The 17,791-nt window shown below is 38.5% G+C and overlaps 1 protein-coding gene across 9 annotated transcripts in view; it reads right to left on the bottom strand.

Annotated features, from left to right (window-relative positions):
* Nucleotides 1-6,671: 6,671 nt before the first annotated feature.
* The window catches only part of LOC136853379 (glutamate receptor ionotropic, kainate 2-like), an 86,855-nt gene continuing 75,735 nt past the window's right edge, over nt 6,672-17,791 (bottom strand). For 6 of the 9 annotated variants that reach the window (XM_067128823.1, XM_067128822.1, XM_067128818.1 and 3 more), the window contains 4 exons: nt 16,793-16,888; nt 16,278-16,438; nt 13,161-13,337; nt 8,328-8,713 (listed from right to left, as the gene is read on the bottom strand). In XM_067128823.1, coding sequence (XP_066984924.1) covers nt 8,503-8,713; nt 13,161-13,337; nt 16,278-16,438; nt 16,793-16,888 — 645 coding nt within the window. In that variant the 3' untranslated portion in view covers nt 8,328-8,502. Of the gene's footprint in view, nt 8,714-13,160; nt 13,338-16,277; nt 16,439-16,792; nt 16,889-17,791 lie in introns of all 9 variants that reach the window. The other 3 variants (XM_067128824.1, XM_067128825.1, XM_067128819.1) reach the window with 1 other exon arrangement.

The raw sequence follows: 17,791 nt of genomic DNA, 5'->3' as shown, positions 1-17,791 counted from the left end.
GAGGAGTTACATCTCCTACGAGGGTGCCTCTTCCCCTTCTTCAGGAGGCGCTTCGTCAGGGGTTTTGGGAGGCATCACCTTGTTGAGGTAATTGAACATGTCCACAAAGGTGTTACAATAAGGCTGCATGAGCTCCTTAAGGCCACTGGAAAAATTTGTGGCTCTTTCCTCAGAATCGTCCCATGGCTCTATCATCGTCTGCAGCTGCCTGGCTGTCTTCAGAGTTTTGTGCAGACCATGAAATTCTTCAAAATCCTGGTCCGTTGGTGGGATAGCGTACACAAACGAAGGCGGCAAGTTCTTCTCCAGCAAGGGCCTTCCCAAGCATTCTACCCTCTTCCCATTCCTTCTCGATGAAGGCAACGGCACTTACTGCCACGTCATAACAGGCTGTTATTTCTTTGTGACTTTTGCCCTCTCTTCACATAATCATCACGTCTACCTTCTCCTAGTTGGTCATTACCTGTATCTTCCTCTGGTGGTCAGGCTCTTGTCCAGATGCTGTAGAAGCAGCAGGGCGTTTAGGAAGCATCTTAGGGCACAATTCAAAGATACTTGAGTCTGCACTAACACGTACATACACGACACACGAGCTCTAGAGGCATACACAGTGAACTGAGACGCTGGGCAGAGATGCCGGGTCTTTTCCGCATCGTATACAGTCTACATAAGTACATACAGGGTAGTGCGCATAACAACATTGATGTTCTGCGAATACTGTACATTTTATAGATATTTTGCTGTATTAATAATATCCACTATTGCAGCTCAGGGCCATATAAACGGAATATACAAATACAATACACAACTTAGATACATAAGGCAACATGATAAAAATAATAATCAGCAGTATCCACACAGTTGCTGAAGAAGCAGAAAAAATAGAATTCATAATAATGGTACTGACAGTAATTATATGGAGAATAATAGTAAAAAAAATTTTTTTATATTATAATTAAAAATACAGAATGCAGACGATTAATTTCCAGCTAGGGACATTAGGTGGTCACAGAAGTCAGGTCCAGAAGGCTAAATACGAAAATTGAAAATTGAAAAACTCTACAGTGATATTAATCACAGTACAGTAATAATAAAAAAGGAAAATACCAATAATAACAAGAAACGTAGAAACATAATAATAATAATAATAATAATAATAATAATAATAATAATAATAATAATAATAATAAAATACAAAATCCACATTTATGTAAAGTACTGATTTTCTAGCTGAAGAAGGGAGCTGAGCAGGCTCTCGAAACCTCCTGGAATTTATTTTATTTGTAAATACAGTACTTTACATAAATGTGGATTTTGTATTTTATAAACATATTCACGGGATTGTTAAGAAGATTTGCAATAATAATAATAATAATAATAATAATGGCATATTCTGGAGATGACACTTTAAAATTGCAAAAACAGGGAATGAGTCATTCAAGGAACAGAAGCCTCATTATCCCATCTTTCCCACAATTTAGTTCTTCTTGCCTCACTGCTTAGGATGCTTTGAATGAGCGAACTGCTGTTGTTTCTCAGTCAGGTGATCAGACTGGACACTTGTTTGCCAAACAATGATTTTCAAATTATCCAGGCGGTTTTCTATGAGCATCTACGGCCAAGTGATAGCGAGGAGTGTTTGTGAGGTATCTCAGAATGTCATTGTGAGCAACACTGATGCGTCTCATGGTCTCTCAGGTACACCAAAGAGAACACCCATATATACTGTAGCAGTACGAGCAGAAGAGCAGCAGTTTCATGTTTCAGTGATATAGGGCAAACCTCCTTGTAATCATGTTACCAGTTGCACATAGTTGACGATGGCTCTTTTCTGTGTCTGCCATATTGTTTAGGTTGTCCGTGATAACGTGGTCCAAAAATGAAAATTCATGCACGAATTTCAGACAACGATTTCCGAGGAAAATTTGTGGTTCTGCAGCATGCTTTGCGACTCGGGAGCAGCAAAATACTCTGGGTCTTGGTTTCATTGTATAGGATATCAAATTCCTCTGCACACTGGCAGCAGGTGTCGATGAGTTGCTGGAGACCTTGCCGAAGCCCGTTTAGGGAGCTGAAGGTATACGACAAACGTTACCCCATTTGACACAGAATTGCTGTGTGGAGAACCAAAAACATAAAATGCCAATTAGACAGAGGTGTGCCTCTTTTGCGCAGTTTCAGGAAGAGCTTCAGGCAGTTTACCCTGTCAAAAGCTTTTCTCACATCTACAAAACTTAGGAAAACAGGAGTGTGTGATGATAGACAATAGTTCAGCAATTCTTTCAGGATGCAGGTGTCGGTTGAGTGGTTTGCTTATTTAAAGCCGAACTGGTTGTCAGTAGCGTGTAGAAAGGGGCGAAGCCTCACCAGAAGAATGGACTCACGTATCTTCAATGCAATTGTAGTAATTGCAATTGGGTGATAATTGCCAGGGTCAGCTGCATCCTTTAGCTTGTTTTTTATTAATGGTATTGGGTTAGCTAAGAGTAGGGAGTCTGGGTGAAACTTGTGAATTATGCATGCACTGAGTAGAGCAGCTAGCAAAATGTAAATTATCGGATAGCACAATTTGAAAGCTTCAGCAGGTAGACCATCGCAGCTGGGTGATTTATTATTAGGTAGGTTGATTATGGCATCGCTGATGTTACCTGGCATAATACGATCAGCGAAATGAAACCGAATGTTATCAGTAAGCTGGTTACCTACATCCTTTCGGGAGTCTTGATTGTTTATGCAATTCAGTATAGTGCTGAAGTGATCATCCAACATTCTTGTGATAGCCTTGTCACCGACGTCATTTCCTACTCTCTGTGATAGCTTTTTAGTTTTGGGATTTAGGGATTGAGTGTCTTTCCAAAGATGAGGGTAATCACCAGATTCTAAATTTCTAGACATTGCATCAGCTTTTAGCTGCTTTTCATTCAGTCTGCAGTACTTAAGGGCAAGTCTGAACTGCGCTCTCACTTGCCTCATTAGCAGTGCAAAGAGTCCTTCCCTTGGGCTACCATTTTGCCTCCACAGTAAAAGCATTTCTCGTGAACGTGTATATAGATCTTTAACCAAGTTATTCCGTCCAGGTATACTGCGAGAGTTGCCTTGACGAGATCTAAAGGTATCCCTGTCGGAGGCGAGCATAGCAGAAATTGTATTTGAACAGGATTCTTTCAGATCTCTCCTGAGATGGTCATTTCTACATTTTGGGTTAGTGCCGGTTGAACTACTGACCGCAGCCTGGTTTCTGTGGTTTCCCTAAAGGATCTGGTTTTCTGTTGGTTTTTGAAATCCCAGTTAACAGCAGGTGGGCAATCAGTTACAGGGTTCACGGTAGGGATGGATGGGGTACTGAATGACACCTGTATGGGAATGTGATCATAGCCCGTTGCAAGATCATAGCAAATGTTGCAGGTCACAATAGAATCATGAAGTTGTGGGGACATGATGCAGTGGTCCAGCCAGGAGGTTGTAATTGTGTCTGTTCTATTTTGTACGGAGGTATAGGAGGAGGGAGGGGGAAGCATCACATCATTAAATTTGGAGAGCGTGGTTTTGACAGAAGCAAGTAAGTTTGTTATAAAATTGTTTTGTGGGAGAGAATTAAGGTCGCCAATTGTAGAAATATGATCAGCAGTAGAATCGTGAATAATGCTGTGTAACTCACCTAGGATCATGCAGTATTTTGATCAAAATTATTATTCTATTCCCAGGGCAAATATAAACATTAATTATCAGGATCTTAGAGTCCCCTACTGTCACTTGAAGCCCCAGCAATCTATCGCTCCTATAGGTCAATATATTCACCATATTGTCTAACGATTTGTGCCACAGGAAAGAAAGGGCCCTCTTTCAGGCGACCGGCTACAATGTGATCCGTAACTTGCATCGACGAGGTCGAGAAAGCTCTGAAATCTTCATGCACTGAATTGCAGGTGGCAAGGTCATGAGGCCAGAGGAGCATTTCTTGTAATGTAATGATGTCTTTGAAGTTTTTGCGGAACATGTTTAGGGGAGGAATGTTCCGCTTGAGGCCAAAAATATTCCGAGAGATTATATCTAATGTACCCATGGCAACTCACGAAGATGGGAAATGAATGAGTTGATCATTTGGGTGGAGGGGGAGAGGGCTGGCCAGTGGGGGTGGGCATTCACTTTCCATGTGGCACTTGTGGTACTTGGCAAACCTGCACCTGAAACCCCTGCTTGGGGTGTCAGTAAGTTCCCCTGGGGGGGTGGTTGGTCCCGGATTAGGTTGTAAGATGATTTTGAAATGATATTAAAAGTGTTTTAGGATGATAGTAGAGCATATCTAATACACGTAGGTAGTTTGTCGAATGACGGGACTACGTCTGGGTGCGGAACCATCAGCCAGTCTATTTTCATATATTTTTGGGACTAAATACATTTTTTATGATAAAAAGATTTACTAATTTTCAAATATTACAGTACTGTCATATATTAATGTAAACAGAGCAAAATTTCAATGACAGATTTTTTTTTTAATGTTCCCCAAAGCCAACAAAATGATGGAAAATCCAGAGGCTATGATGGTTAAACTTCCTAGTGACAAACTTTTCACCAAAGAGGACTTCAGCATGGGATACTGAAAGATCCCAATGGAAGTGTCACAGAAAACACTGTTCAAAGGAAAGTGATGATGATGCTAGGTAACACCTATGACTATCTTGAGGATGACATGTTAACTCATACAGCTTCATGGGAAGAACACAAGTAACTCAGAGAGAGAGAGAGAGAGAGAGAGAGAGAGAGAGAGAGAGAGAGAGAGAGAGAGAGAGAGAGAGAGAGAGAGAGGCAGGACTGACTTTCCAACCTTCTAATAAAGTAACTCAAGGACCTATTCCAGAGAGAGAGAGAGAGAGAGAGAGAGAGAGAGAGAGAGAGAGAGAGAGAGGCAGGACTGACTATACAGTACAACCTTCTGATACAAGTAACTCAAGGACCTATTCCAGAGAGAGAGAGAGAGAGAGAGAGAAAGGCAAGACTGACTATCTAACATTCTAAGTGTTACAGACATAGCGAAGTCAAATTCCAAGTCAACTGTAATAGGGTCACCTTGGATGATGCACATCTGATGAAGATCCAGGACACACTACTGCCATAGACCAAGAAACAAAGTGAGATAATTCCTAGGTTTGACAGGCTACTTCAGGAAATTTGTGAACCACCACACAAATCTTGCAGCATCTAGTGAAGAGACGACTGAACAAGGGGAGTGGACTGAAGCAGACTTTGGGAAATGAATCAGTACTACAAGTACCAGAGTTCAGTACGACTTTCATTGCAAGGACTGATGCACTGAATGAAGGACCAGCAGTCATACTGCTGCAGGAATTAGCTGATGACATATTTCCAATTGCTTATGCAAGTAGGAAACTCAAGAAAAAATCAACACTCCTGTGCCATTGAAGATTAATGTCTAGCAATGCTTGCAGTTAATAGATTTCATATGTAATTGTATAGGGTGGATTTCGAGATACAGACAGATCACAAGCCACTTGAGTACATCCACTGACCCAAGAGTCATGATGTAGGCCGTAGCACTCCACAGCTACAAGTCTGAGTAGACAGCATTTCAGGAAAACTCAAATGTTAGCAAAGATTTCCACATTAGGCTAAATTTAAAAATAAATGATGAGATAAATTTTTTAGTGGGGTGTATTGTGAAAGTATAATTTATGAGATGGATTATTTTTCTTTTACAGAGTTACCCTAGCATAATTTCCATGTTGCAGTTTCAAGAACAGGAATCTTATATTTCTGAAATATAATGGAGCGTTAGTTAATGATGAAGATTTCATATACTGTAGAGGTTTAGTTTTAAAGAGAAAACTGTTTAGTAAGATGTTAAGAGGAATTCTGTTGTCAACTTACGTTCAAAAGCATGTTAATTTGGATGTTTTAGAGGTTTAACATAATTATTTGAGATATCTCTAGAATGGCCAAGCTTACTATGATTACATAACATCTACTTTGAGGGAGTGCAAGTGTATATGCCAGATTTGTCGAGTGCTGGAGGCAACTGTATATATACAGACAGAGCAAAATAAGTTGAGAGAAGGCAAGGCAAGTCTCACATGCCCAGTAGTCTCATGCAGAAAGACAAATACATTGTTGTCAGCTCAACAGACTTTATTTTAGCGTTTCATTTCAAGAGAGGAGCCATTCTTGGGACAAAAAATTTGTGATTTTTCATGTACCGTATTGTGACAAAATAATTGTAATTTTTCATATACTGTATTGTGTGTTTTATTACAACAGGTATGAAGCCACTGGCCACTGTCACTAACCAACTACACATAACGCAGTACAACAGAAAGGTCTACTTATCAAATGTTTGTATTTGAAGGAATACTAGTATCACATCAATTATTTCAATCATTGGTTTTTTCCCGATCTGTTGTAAATAAGAGTTACCAGTTGACTGTAGTTCTTTCTACTGACTTTTATTCTGCACATCAACAATCCAGTGAAACTTATTGTTTACAAAATTAGACTGAATCATACATAAATCATTCATAAATTGTGCTAGTTAGTTACTGAAACAAAGATAGTATTTGCATTAGCATTCTATTCCAATAAAATGTTTTCAAAATAGAATATCAGGTCCTAACTCAACTACTTTTCTCTGGTCATTTTCTGAAATCAAATGCACTGGATCTAGGAGAAAACTAACTTTATTAGCAGGCTCTGACCCATTTTAATATGACATGAAAACAGGATTTTAATTACAGGTAGACAATGAGGCACAGTAGGGACCACCTACCAAGTGACCTGAGTGATATAAAGTACAGTACGTGATTATGAGGGCATTCTGTGATTAGCTGCCAAACTTAGCAGCTAAACTTAGGTTCAGCAGTGGAGCTTGTAATCTTACTGGAGGCTTATAAGGCTCCCCCCTACCCCCACCAAAAGAGACAAAGAGAAATGTACAATATGTTTATGTGCCAAAGGCATTTTATACAGGAGATGTTTACATCTTACAGGTAATACAGTAGCTGTAAAACTGAATATGCAACCTTTCCACATCCTTATTCAACAGATGCCTTTTGGATTGCTGATATAGTACTAGGTTACCAAAAACTAAAACTGTTTACAATGGAAGCTCAGCATAAAAAGAGATGTATAGTTACAGGACATAAATAAACCAGCTGTTCCAAATTCATAATAGGTAAATACCTTTGGGATGCTGATGAACTGCAATTACATACTAGAAATTTTCCACAGAAGAGTAAGATAGAACAGGACATTGTGATATATACAGACAATTATTCCACATCCTTACAAGGTGGTTGGCCTTTCAAGATACTGACGAGGCTCGGTATTAGGTTGTTGTTTACTCAAGATGAGTCCTATCAAAGGTCTACTTTTTGTAGACATTGCATTTGGCAGCCAGACTGGAACAGGGTGCAGGCAGGGAATGTATCATCACCTTCTTAGTAAATCTGGGCACGGATTGGTGATATTACAAACATTAGAACGACACCTGCTGCAAGAAGAATGGGGGTCTATGCAGAAGCAGCCGAGGAGAGGAAACATGAAAACCCTCGAATGCCTGGACACATGCTGGCGCTCATGGGGCTTCTTAAGCTGATTAGTGGAAACCTTGATAACACCACAAAACACACATACACCCAAAAATGCAAAACAGCCAGTAGGAAGGTACGACAGGCTTAGGACAAAAACTGGCTTGGGGAAAGGAGAGCAAAAGCGAATGTCCGCTCTTCAAGGCGGTTGAAGAAAGAATGAGTCACGAGGTTCCAGCTGGGTCTCTGACCTTCTTCCACCTCATCTGCATATCAGATGCCAGATGGCCACAGATTCCTTGCATATACGATTTTTCAGTTTTTAAACCGGTTTCCAGCTGGCGCCAGAAGATTTATCCTAGTGTTAAGACCAAAGGTTTGTTCCGCATATGGACAGATGAGTATTATAGTGTTATAAGACGTAATACATGTAGTACCTATCTATTTTTGTACTCTATACAAAAGTAATTTTTTATTTGTATTTTTTGGGGGTGGGGGAACTGTCCTGTTCTACCACTTTGCTGATCTTGTCCTGTCTCTATATTTCTCTTTACTGCTGTACTTCATCATCATCTTACATTATTTATTGAAATTTTACTTACACACTATTGTGTCATTAAATTTCTTCATGTTGTACATAATCATATGCTTTTAACAGGAGAAAAATCGTTTCATCATGCTTTTAACAGAATGTAGCGTAGAATATACCTTAAAGTGAGAGAGAGAGAGAGAGAGAGAGAGAGAGAGAGAGAGAGAGAGAGAGAGAGAGAGAGAGAGAGAGAGAGAGAGAGAGAGAGAGACTTTCTTCTAACTCTAACAATGAGAATACATGAATGACATTACTTTCTATAACTTCATTATCATAAAAATTTTATGAAAAAACAAAACATCAAATCATTGTCACAAGCAATAGGTAACCATCAAAAGAATTACAGCTAAAATTGACTTATTCTAGGTAAATATTTCACCACTGGTATTCATTAGTAAAGTTACTTGAGAAGCCATAAGCACTTCTTGATGGGCTGCCCTCCAGGTTCTGCGACGAATTCGACTTTGCATCAACTCTCCGCGAAAAGATGTGATCAGGAGGAGATGACGTATCTGGGCTCATTCTCCCTGGACTGACGGACATTTTTCTTATAGCCCTGTTTCTGCCAATTAAATGCCAATGCAACCTTTAGGAAAACCAAAAGAATATCCTGTAAGGTTACCAAAGAGATACTGCTCCAGAGAGCCATTTTTCCGTAACAGGAGCAAAAATTCCGTGAAAGAAAAATTCCATTTACTCTTATGGAACTTGGAGTCCCAAAGTAATTACTCTGATTGATCTCTCATTCGGTCTTCAAGGGCCAGGATTTAGAAATCAAAAGTCTTCGAGAGGTAAACACGGCAGACAATGAGTGTACAACAGTTCCAAAAACAAGACAAAGCTCAACACACTGATGCACTCATGCTAGTTTGAGCAACTTAGCTCACTTTCTGTTGGAAACCATATGCAGTTATGGGATAAGGTAAGCAACAGACTGTGGAATATCCCAACCTTCCTGATTTGGACCCTTTCCCTGTCCACTGATATTTAGGAAAAGTACCTAATCTTCAATTCCTAAGCTCTTTCAAGAGGGTTAGAGTGGTGGGTACGACCTCTAGACTGACAAAAACAGTTAGTTTGCCTAAAATGTACAACTTCAGGACTAAAGCACTCTTTTGGCATAGCTATTCCCTTCTGGGTTAGAAATTCAAACCTAAATAAGCTGAAAACTCAAGTATCAGATTCAATTCTCTGGTTAAAGAATCACAAAAAAGGGAGTTGCTGTGGTCAGTCAACTGTTAGTGGCATTGAAACCGTGTAGCTGGTGATGTGGATATTCTACTGCCATGCAGGACCAAATAAATATTACATACAGATTGATTTGGGCGAGACTAGACAGTGTAAAGTGTACAAAATAACTAATTGAAACCCAACGGAACTTATAGGTAACGCAAGATACCTCCTGAACTGCTTAGATGGCTTCTCCAACACATCTGAGATTATGAAAATGGAATGGTTTCTGTTTCTAATATTTACTTGTGAAGGGCATTTGCAACAAATCTCTTTCAAGTAAGTTACTATAGAGCATTCAAAGGGAGTGTCCTCAAGTGTCTGCAACTAAATTTTATATTATCTTAATTAGGCAATGTTTACGGGGGAAAATTTTACCAAACAGAGGTCTGTACTATAAATACTTGCCAAAACAACCACACAGAACAAGCGTAAATGAGACCTGACTTGCAAACGAAGTTTTTACAGAACAGAAGTCATATTAAGTAGAAAACAAAAAGAACAGAAAGTAACGATTAAATAAAAGTACATAGAGCACAAGTAGTCAGGAAAACTTACACAAGAGGAAAGGTATTACTTTCACTTTAAAAGAAGCATATGCACCTACAACAGCACTCAAGAGATCACCAAGCTTGTCTGAAAGGCCGAGATCCCAAAAAGCTACGGTTATCACGACAGGAGAACTTTATTCCACTGCAGCTACAGTCAGACCTTGCCGAGCTCACAATGCAGACATCACCATCCTCTCCTAAATTTTGAGATGTGAAGGTCACCTCTGGAGTGACTGTTATTCTCTGATCTCAAAGAAATTAGGAATAATGGTTCCCTCTGATGGTGTAAAATTGAGTTATTCCAAAAGATGCTTTTCAAGTCTCGATTGCATCATCGGCATACAGAACTACTGTACATATTTTGTTTTCCATGCCAACAACCATAACACTTGTATACACTAAAAATAATAGCAGACCAAGAACACTACCCTGTGGAACTCCAGATGCAATAGGTCTTGGTTTGTTAAATATCCCATTAACAGCAACTCACTGCTGTAAGGAAATCTTGAACTAAACCTTAAACATATCTACCCACTCTAAGATTCCTGAGTTTTTAAATAAATGCCCTGTGATTTGCTAAATTGGAATCAGCACTAAAATCTATTTGAATTAGTCTTCACTCAAACCCTTATCAAGGTTCTCTTGCAATGGCATGCCAAATCTAAAAGAGTATCACAGTTACTTAACTGCTTCCTCTGTGGGTACTGACTATCAGTTACCATTCCTTTAGATTCCACATACTTATAAAGTGGCTTAAAAATACGTTTTTCCGTAACTTTGGAGAGCACAGGGAGAATAGAAATTAGTCTGTAGTTACTGCAGTCTGATGATATGCCACTCTTTGGAACAGGCACTCTACTACTAAGAGTGCGCTCATCCGTAAAGATACTACATCAACCTAAAAATCTGTAGAATCTACTAATCTTGGGAGACAACACACTAGAAACCTGTTTCAAAAACACAGGAAAGAAACATTCAGGATCTTCTTCACGCCCACTTTCAAGATTATCAAGAATTTTCTTAACATCCCTAAGGCAAAATACAAATGTTATAAGAATAGGTTCAGGATAACAGGAATCAAGAATAGCGACATCCTCAGCTGACTGCTTAGCCTGAAAAGCTCAATGAAGCACTTCAGCCTGTTAGTAGTGGTGGAATGGAGGACAAGCCTGGCCCAAAGATAGACGATGCCAATTTGGTCGACCACTGATGAGGCCGAGGAATTCCTTCAAGTTTCCCCTACTGTGTAAGGAATTACTGTAATTTTGCTAAGCAATATGGTAAATTGTATTCACAGCATGGCGAGACTCAAAATAAAATGGTGTAAACGATTTCGTCTCCTTGTTGTGTGTACAGTATGGTCTGTCTGGTCATGGTAAGCTTGTTTACATGTACATGTACCATCAAACCATAACTGGTCATTTGTCCTGAATTTGATGACCTTTCTAGGGACATACTCACTAAAATATCAAGAGATCAGTGCCAGTTGCAGAGGCCTTAGTGCAAGCTAAATTTTTCCTGAATACTCCAGCTTTTTTTCAGCACCTCAGTGGGCTTTGGCCCATTACTGGGGCAGGGATTCAACAGTGACTCAAGGAGTGTCAGAGTCTTGCTATATGAGTAAGATATATAACATTTTACATACTGAATTAGGTCAAAACCAAGGAAATTGTTTGTGGAGTTTGTAGAACCCATTGCTATAATAAAAAGTAAAATACTGAAGGGCTAAAATATACTCTAGCTTTGCATAGATTCTGACCAAATGTCACAGTATTCATCTGGACAAAAAAAGAATGCAGAATTCTTTTAGTTTCCCTACTATGAATAACATCAAAAGGAACAGAAAATTATTAGGGCAGAGTATGGATGGTCCTGGGCAAAAAGAATCTTATTTACAGGGGTTTTTGGCCAGTGGTACCCACATTAGTCAATATACCAAACTATAACTCAAAGAAAATTCAGAAGATCTTCTGAATCTAGGTCAAAAAACAAAAGAACCCATAGCACATTTGTTTCTTTGGTACTATAAGACATTGTATATGTCGTGTACTGGGAGCACACAGACCTTAAGCAATGTGAGAACCCAAGTAAGGCATTTTACATAAAGGTTAACAGCCCTCCCTGTTCACCCTAATATGATTCCAACCATTTTTCTCAAAACTCACAGAGAAAAAACTCACAAAGGTGTTTGTGATATGCAGAGGTCAACGTGAATAGATCCCCTAAATACTGTAGCTGGGAATGACAGAACAGACACTAACATGTAAATGCAAAAAGTTTAGTGGCGGACCTGCTGAACAGACTAAACTGCTCATCGAATCTCAAGATTTCCAGACTTAATCTAACGGAAAAGTTTACTCGGTTGAGTTTGTCATAGGTAATGCAGAAATTATGAGATGTTAATACATAAAGTTCAAATAAAAATCTAAGAAAACTATTAGTTCTTAAATAATAAAGTCACATTTATGGCTAAAAGCTAACTGCCTTAAATACAAAAAAGAAACTAATGTTTAAAAAAAATTAAAAAGAATAAACAAAAACGTGCTTAAACAACAGAAGTCAAACTTAATAATGTGAAAGTCTTTGTATCTGTTTAAGGCATTGTCCAAGGTTCTAAAACTCGGGCATTTGAGAAAATCCAATTACCACAAATAGTGCCACAAACACTCCACTCATTTGTGATGAACATAAATGAAAAGATGGGATGATAAGGGGGGGACACCATGGACCTCTAAAATGACCCTCCAATTCATTACAATGCATTTCTGAAACTTCATTCTCTAAGAAGTACCTTCCATCTCACCCTTCTTATAAAATAAACTATGGAGTCCACATCAGTGGGCTTCTCTCAAAATGAGTTTAATAATCACTGTCTCTTATTCCCCTCTAACTAGTTAGCCTTATGGCCTCTAACAATGCAAGTTATTGGATCTGTTATCCTTTTTGGAAACTATGGTACACTTTTGTTAGCTATGTTAAACTCTCTTCATACAACTCCAAGATCTAAATATTTATCCATGGGAGGTCGATTGATGCCATTGTTGATTACACATTTAACATAAAATAAGGTGAATATACAATTACAATATCAAGGAACAATATCAAAGATCCAACTATGGCATAATTATAATAGAATCTCATGCCAATGACTACAAATAATATCCGTATGAACCAAAAATGAAAAAAATCCAAAGTTACTGTTCAAGATTAATTACTTAAACAATCAAATAAAAAATAAATTTAACCACTTACCTCTCACATGGTAAGAAGATGACTGCAAATATCAACCCCAAGGCCAGAAGCAGGAATGCTGTAAATAGCTGACTGATATCAAGAGCCACAACGGAGTCTGTCAAGCAGAGAGGTGGTGGGGGTTGCCAAGTCTCCCATAAACGACTCAAAACTCCTCCATCAAGCATCCGTATCAGCCTAAATAATAAAGACTTTTTTTAGCGAATAACACAATATCACAATCTCACATCAAGTCATTGATACCATTCTTTCCAATACTATATACACTAAGCGGATGCAATATTAAGTAAAACCGAACAAGCACAAAAATAAAACTGATAAGTTTTGCCAAGGACCAGCTCCCTTCTTCCTCAGAATACAGCTGATTAGAATACAATCTGTTGTTTACTGGGGAAGGGAGGGAGATGGTCTCTTCGAGAGCTAAATCAATTTCATTTTCATGCTCTGTGGTTTTAATTAATCTTGTATACACAGAAAAGGTGTATTTTATAGTACAGGTGCAATATACTTTCTCAAATAATACAGTATTGCAGAAAATTCGATTGATTTAGTACAGTTGCACAACAACAGTGTTGCAGTCTCATACACAATTCAAATTACAGCACAAGTCTATTTATCATGCCACAATAAACAGAAAAATAGTTTTTTAGCTTTCCCCATTAAGACAACCCTCAGGAAATCTTCACAGTCCAGACACCACAATTATTTTTACCAAGTATTTGCTCATTTAACCAAATTCTTATATTTAACTTTATGAAAAAGTAATAGTTGCGGATGAAAGTAAATTCTATACAAAGTAGCTCCTTGTTTGTTTACCATGATGTCACAAAATGTGTGAAAGGCTCTCTGGGGGTAGACCCCTGTAAGCTTTACAAATGGTGTGATTAAAACACTTAGTGAAAAATAAAATATACAATTTATTCACAACACCAAACATGATTTTCACTTTGGCCAATTGTACTCATGGAAGGGATTTGGCAAAGGTTTTATCCCTACAACAGCTCCGCACTCTCAGTTAATACTAAAATTAATTTCTTTGAACTGAAACACTATATAGTCTTTCTGCTTCAGACAAATGGGGAAGGGATGTCAGTATTTCCTTTGGCTTCTCTCTCTCTCTCTCTCTCTCTCTCTCTCTCTCTCTCTCTCTCTCTCTCTCTCTCTCTCTCTCTCTCTCTCCTTGGCTAAAAAATACAACTGCCCTTAGATCTTGATGTTTTTGGTATGTCACATAACTCTGGTCAACTCGTACAGTCTGGAAATATCTTGAATAGACAGACGAGGTAAAACATCTATGAAAATCAAAGTTAACATGTTTTTAACCATTTACTGGGCAAGTGACTGAATACCAGCACTTCAACATGCCATACCAAAACGACTTCAGAAACGTAGGTTTTTGGTTAATCAATCAGGAAGCTTGGCATCATCGTGACGTGTTCGAAAGAAACATCAGATTGGTGGTTTCCTGGAAGAAATACAACAAAGATTGAGTTGCTCACTGGCCGCCTTTAGAGGTGTTATCGGCGCAAAATTTCTCTGCAGCCCCCCACAAAAACCTCCTAAAATGCTGGTGGTTAGTAATTTACTTCTTTACAATATAAAGTTGAATACCTTTACTAACAACTGAAGCACAAAATAGGTCGCTGTGATAATTGTATATGGCAAAAAAATGTAGCCCAAATAGTAGTGACTAAACATGGTCACTTGATGCCAATGCTTTGTTCCAACAAAGACCATGAGCAGGAACTTTGCCCAGGAAAATGCCATGCACTATGAAGCTATGTTTATGGCCACATGGCCTTATAAAGAAATGCAATTTCACATCAAATGTGAAGAGACTACACTAGGTTTTTATAGTTTGTGTACAGGAATTTCAAAGTATCCAACTGGTGTACACGACTTCTGCCATCAGTGGGGTTTTTTTAATGATTTATAAAAACTAACTGGTGTTAGTGTAAGTGATCATGTACATTTATGCATGTTTATTTTCAAACATTCAATTTTTTTGCTTCATGTTTCTACTGCAACCGGATGGTCTCACCACAGTACATGTATGTGTGAAAAAAAAAGCGAAGAATTCCAAAAAATCCCTTAGTCTGTGATAGCGGAAAATGGTTGCACTTCTCTTGAAAGGCTGAGTCGACTGATCGAAACTATATCGGAGGAATTGGTTGATGATGTCATAAAAACTAGCCATGGTGTCATAATCTCATCCGTGATGTCACAGGAGCAGATGACTCTTACCAAAGCAAAAAATACTACATGTAAGAGCGGGAATACAGTAATCATAAATTCTAATAAAATTGTGTGATAACACAAGTTTATTTCATATATATGTCATAAAGGCAACCAAAGTGAAGGGTATCAGATGACGAAGCATTGGAAGGGAGACGAGAAGCCACAGAAGCAGATGAAGGATACATCAGAGAAGCAGTCTGTCTAAGATTGGTGCCCCTGAATGACGACGCAAACTGCACATCCGAGCCTGGAAAAGAAGAATAAAATGATGCTGCCCCCACCATCCCAGGAGGGGAACAACCCCTTTAAGTCACACACCACACTTCTGTCTGATCTGGCCTGGTTCCAAGCTTCCACCACAGAACTAATGAGTTGGACAAGGTATGCCAATACATGAAGTGGCAACACTGGGGGAGCTAAGAGAATGCAGAGGGGCTCCGAGGGTCTGAGCGGAAGACGCCACTGTCCGAACTGTAGGGCCTGAAAAGAAACAAATAATACGCTTTCCCCCTCAGGAAGGGAACACATTTCCCATTTAGCTTATAAAGATAATCTACTTTACTCTTGTTTATTCTCCCTGAGAGAAAACACAGCAACTGAGACAACAATACAGAAAAAAAACGGTACAAATAAAAAAGAAACAAAAAAAAAAGAAACAAAGGAATGTAAACTCATCTACATCCATCCAAGGGAGAGGAAGAATGGCAGCACCTCACTGTACTTTGTCAAAAAGTGAAATGACGGGCACGCTGCCTCGTGGCTATCCTTGTAACTACATTCATTCAACAGTTCGGCCACACACAAAAGATATTCTCCCCTTGAAAGCCAATGGTTTGTATTCTTATACTAGCAAATGAATCTTTAACTACGATCACTTACTGATGATTTAATATTTTCTGCAAGGGTGACCCCTTCTGAAGTGCAAAACCTGTCTGCTGGGTAAAATATTTTCCTCTGACCATCACTGTGTCGCAAGCACTACTGAATTTTGCTCGGTACAAATTTTCCTCAATCATGTGAACATATTTTTCGTCAAGTACCTGCACAGGAAAAATTAAAATCAGAACATATTTGCTTCACCGATAAACTTCACAACATAAAAGATACCTCAAGAAATGGATAATTCCAAAAGTGCTGTATGTCAATAAAATTTCATGACTTACAAATAGCTCAGGATTGAAGCAAAACTGTACTTAATTACTTGTCACCTCCTTGAAACCTTTACTTTCAATGACAAGAACATTTAAAAAAAATGTATTTAACTATGGTATATTCCTGTATTAACAGTATTCCTTGAGAAGTCTAAATGCAAGTTACATTTACAAAACGCAGCACCATAAACTAAAACTTAAAACACATACAGTAATGTAAAATATACTTCATAAATGTCTCACCCTTGTTATTCCAGCATCGTCTGTGGCAGGCAGGTTGCTTGGATTCCCCAAAACCAGCTGCTTCCAAACACTGTGAAAAAGCCCTCCTTGTGAAGTCTAAAAACAATAAAATAAAATGTTATTTCCTTTCTTTTTTAAATCACACAAACAAAATTAAAATGGCACATCAAACACAAGCACCGAGACAGTTTGGTCCAGTACATATTTCAAGCTCCCAAAGGGATATCTTTGAATTCAGATAAACCTCGCAGTCCCAGGGATTAAAATATTTGACAAAATTGCAATACAGATCTGGAAAAGTAGCTACAGTTGTCAACCAATAGATCCCAAAAGAAAACTAGAGGCACCAAAGATACATAATGGCATATAGCATACAACCCATTTGCATGTGTCACCAACAAATGGACCTCCTCATATCAATATGTAATGTGTGACATATAATAGTAAACTCTTACCTAACAATGGATGGTGGTTCACTTCAGTAGCTAACTGATGTACAGCAACCATTCTAAAAAATGTTTAAAGAATCAAATTGCCAATTCTGCCTCAACGTCCACCTGATGAGAATTGTGTTGGCATTTTTTAAAGCAGGCTATCACGTGTGCAAACTGAGTGCCTTTTTTAACAGTATCTTCTTTAAATTAATTAAAAGGCCAGGGACGTTCAAGATAATGAACAATTGTCTACTGCCTATTGTTGCCTTTTCTTTCCATGTAATAAGATAGTTGAAACTACTGTCATGCATTCATGCTGTCATGCATTCATGCTAGGTTGGAAAATCTTTCTTAGTATTTCATTTTTTTTTATGGTTTCTATACTCCTCAACACAAACAAGTAAAAAGTATGTGTTGTCCAGCTCAGGAATGATTTCCAGTGTTACATGAAATCATTTTTATTCTATTATGAGGTATACTACTCCTCTACCAAGACTTTTAATTGCCTTCGATTGTAAATTGTCTTATTGACTGCAAAAGCTAGCTTCTGGGGTCTATGATGGGG

This window comes from Macrobrachium rosenbergii, chromosome 27 (assembly GCF_040412425.1).
Source record: "Macrobrachium rosenbergii isolate ZJJX-2024 chromosome 27, ASM4041242v1, whole genome shotgun sequence".
In the NCBI taxonomy this organism is placed as follows: Eukaryota; Metazoa; Arthropoda; class Malacostraca; order Decapoda; family Palaemonidae; genus Macrobrachium; species Macrobrachium rosenbergii.
This window is presented reverse-complemented; position numbering and strand designations above follow the sequence as displayed.